The 3,582-nt window shown below is 42.2% G+C and overlaps 1 protein-coding gene across 4 annotated transcripts in view; it reads left to right on the top strand.

The window, feature by feature from the left end:
- The first annotated feature begins 2,986 nt into the window (after positions 1-2,986).
- The window catches only part of LRCH2 (leucine rich repeats and calponin homology domain containing 2), a 100,148-nt gene continuing 99,552 nt past the window's right edge, over positions 2,987-3,582 (top strand). The window contains exon 1 of one of the 4 annotated variants that reach the window (XM_081808364.1): positions 2,987-3,381. In XM_081808364.1, coding sequence (XP_081664490.1) covers positions 3,033-3,381 — 349 coding nt within the window. In that variant the 5' untranslated portion in view covers positions 2,987-3,032. The remainder of the gene's footprint in view (positions 3,382-3,582) is intronic. The other 3 variants (XM_031039546.2, XM_006728245.3, XM_006728246.3) reach the window with 3 other exon arrangements.

The following is a 3,582-nucleotide window of genomic DNA, read 5'->3' on the forward strand; positions in this document are numbered from 1 at the left end:
ATTGACTGTAATTTAACCAATTACCAACATATCCAGATCAGAAATAACATTGAAGTGGTAATCACTGTAAAATATTCTCTAGTGTAGACTGATGCAAAAAAATTCATGCAATATGTCAAATCTCTTTTTGTGCACAATTATCAAGAAATTAACTGATTTTTCCCTTGACTTCTTCCTCTATTTGTATATTTCTTATTATTTAGTTTTCTTTTATGAGAGGGGCAAGGGTATAATAAAGAGATTAACATTTATTGAGTACCTAATGCTATACAATTCCTTGCAGAGAATAGTTTCTTGGCACAAAGTAATAGCTCATATGTGATCTTATTTATTCTTAGAACAATCCTATGTGAACTATATACTATTTTTCCTCATCTATAAAATGGAAGAATAATAGTACTTATTTTACAGGGTTGTTATGAGGATTTAATGACTTAGTATATGCAAAGCAATTACAACAGTCCCTGGTAAACAGTAAACACTATTTTATTTTATTTTTTTAGTAAGCACTATTTTAAATCTTCTTCTTCTTCTTCTTGTTATTTTCTAGTGTTACTTACGAGGAAACCGACACACAGAGATTTTAAGACACTTTTTTGAGTATTACAGTCAGGTGGTTGGAACAAATTTCTCAATTTCATACTCTTCTAAACTTTTTACCTCCTGTTAAATTAACGAAACAAGGGGGCCATTAGACTGAGGCGGCTCTATTGCTAAGGCAACTTACTTAAGCATACCAAAACCTAAGCCTATAAATATCTCAAGGTTATGAAATCAAAATGTTAAGGACAACCAATCACAAACAGCCAACTAGCTTTAAGTTATAGCCAATCAGATAATTTCCTTTCTTTGCTTCCCCATTTTTTCTACTTGCCTTTTCCCTGGTTCCTGTTGGCAGAGCACTCCTGGCCACTTCTGGTTTGGCATTGCCTAATTTAAATTGATAAATGCTCAAATCAGTTCTTAAATTTTTAAAATATACCTCAGTTTATCTTTTAATACTCCTATGACCTTGGTGTTCTTGTGAAAGAGCTCTAGAATGTGTTATTTTGTCTGATTTTCACGTATACCTAACCTACTGTGCAGGCTTCCTGTTTTTTGTACTTAGATTATCTTTTAATTCTTTGAAAGATTACTTTACTCTTAAATTTGGTTGTACATGGCCTTTTTCACTTGACAGGTATCCTGAGGGCATATTTTTCCTGGAGTCTAATACATTGTTTTAAATAATGCCAAAATTCTTATTGGCTAATTATTATTAAAATAGTTCCTTTCTTAATCTTTTCTCTAACTAATGAATTTAGTTTCTCCTCTCCCCTTCTTGATTCTGGAAGTTCTCAATTAATACTTTGAGAATTTTATTCGATCTCAATACTTTGAGATTTTATTTTATTTAATTAATTTTATTTAATATCAATACTTTGAGATTTGATTTGTGATATAAAGATGAGATATAAGGTACAGCATTTCTTTCTGACACCAGTGGGTTTATTTATTTTTATTTTATTTTTTTATATATTTTTTAAAGATTTTATTTATTTATTTGACAGAGAGAGAGAGAGCGAGAGCAGGAACACAAGCAGGGGGAGTGGGAGAGGGAGAAGCAGGCTTCCCGCCGAGCAGGGAGCCCGATGTGGGACTCGATCCCGGGACCCTGGGATCACGACCTGAGCCAAAGGCAGATGCCCAACGACTGAGCCACCCAGGCGCCCCACCAGTGGGTTTAAGTACTTCGATTTCACTAGCTAATTCATTGTAGAGTCTGATTCTCAGTTCTGTTCCTTCTGTGGGTCATGCATATGGCAAATGTAATTTCTTGCAACATAATCATTTTAATTAACCTGTAGGGATAGCCACAATTTTTTTTCTTGCATTCTTCCCCAAAGTAGAGCCAATGGCAAATTAACTTTTGTGATTTCTCTAAGAAAATGAGATTGTTGGCAGATTGCTCAAATTGAAATGGATGTAAAAGAGATGCATTGGATATTCAAATTGATGATGATTGAATATGCCCAAATATTCTGATGTTTTTTTTTCTTTTTTTGGGGGGGGGCCACTTTAGTATCAGTGAAAAAGTTTTGAGTATTCTGAATGGGGGTAGAAGGGTTAACAGTGGCCTGAATGGTTGGGTTCAGGTTCTAAAAATGACCTCCTAAAGTAGAAGATTGATTAGCTTATTACCCCCAGTGTTAAGCCTACAGAGTTCCACCTAAAACCAAAACCTTTATTTCGAAAATAAACTTTAAGGTTGTGTAATGATCAAAGAGTTTTCCATCAGCCATACTGACATGGTGAGAAGAAACCTGAGATATTTTGGAGATCTTGGCACAACTTCAAAGAGTGCTAGAACAGAATGCAGAGAACTTTTCCAAGTTTTGGAAGGCAGCAGTTTGGCTGAGACCCACACATACTGAAACGAGAGGCTTCCTTGAAAACATTTAAAAAGGATTTTCCTATTTTGGAATTCTAAATTATGGCAAAATTCATATATGCTTAAAACTCAATTTTGCACCAGTTTCCCTCCCCAAATAACCCTCCACCGTTTCTCTCCGTGTCAACACTGGTAAACAATTCCTGAGGCATTTGCGGTAAGCGTTTCAATAAGGTGGCTGATAGTCCTTCTAAATGCCGTTTCAATATATTCTGAAACGAATCCCTTTCACCCCTACCTAATATATTTGCCTTTGTTTTGCAGAGCGAGAAAGGTGAAGCAATTTACAGATCTGGGGACAGACCGCTAAATGCCCTGTAGTTAAGCTGGTGTCGCTTCGCAAGATTTTGGTACCCAAAGCAGCGGAACCGAGACTTAGCATCCTTCCTCCGATCACACATTTCTTAAAGTGACCGTTCTGCACGTTGGAACACCGTCTCTTCTCTACCCAACACCTCCTCCCAGCCCGCCCCCTGGTTCCTTCCCACCCTCTACCTCGCCCCCCCCTCCGCCCCCCAGTCTGCGCATGCGTCCTAAGAACCCCCTACACTCGCGGCACAAGCTGAGAGTATTGTCGGGGGCTATTCTCTCTCCCAGGAACATGGCGGCGAGTCAGGGAGGTGGTGTTAACAGTGGGGGCGGCGGTTGTGGTGGAGGTGGAAGCAGCGGTGGCGGTAGCGCAGCGGGAGGGGGAGGTGGCGGAGCCGGAGGGGGAGGCGGCGGCGGCGGCGGGACCCTGGTGGTGCCCATCCCGGTACCGACTCTTTTCGGTCAGCCGTTCCCCAACGGGCCGCAGTGGAACCCGGGGAGCCTGCAGCCTCAACACACGGTGAGGAGCCTGGACCGGGCCCTGGAGGAGGCGGGCAACTCCGGCATCCTGAGCCTCAGTGGCAGGAAACTCCGAGACTTCCCCGGCAGCGGCTACGACCTGACGGACACCACCCAAGCAGGTGACAGGACGGGGTGGGGGGGGAGGGGAAGCTGGGCTCCGAAGGAGGAGGTGGGGGGTGTGGGTGGCTGCGTGGCTGCGTTGTTGGACTGCTGGTCTGGGCGGGTTCGCGGGGGCGGCGAGACCGACAAAGTCGGAGCAGCCTTTTCTCGTGAATGTGAGGGGGAGAGAAGGGAATGGTGGTGGTGGGAGTGGGAGGGGG

The sequence above is a fragment of the Leptonychotes weddellii genome, chromosome X (genome assembly GCF_054177405.1).
Source record: "Leptonychotes weddellii isolate Sample4059 chromosome X, ASM5417740v2, whole genome shotgun sequence".
Classification (NCBI taxonomy): domain Eukaryota; kingdom Metazoa; phylum Chordata; class Mammalia; order Carnivora; family Phocidae; genus Leptonychotes; species Leptonychotes weddellii.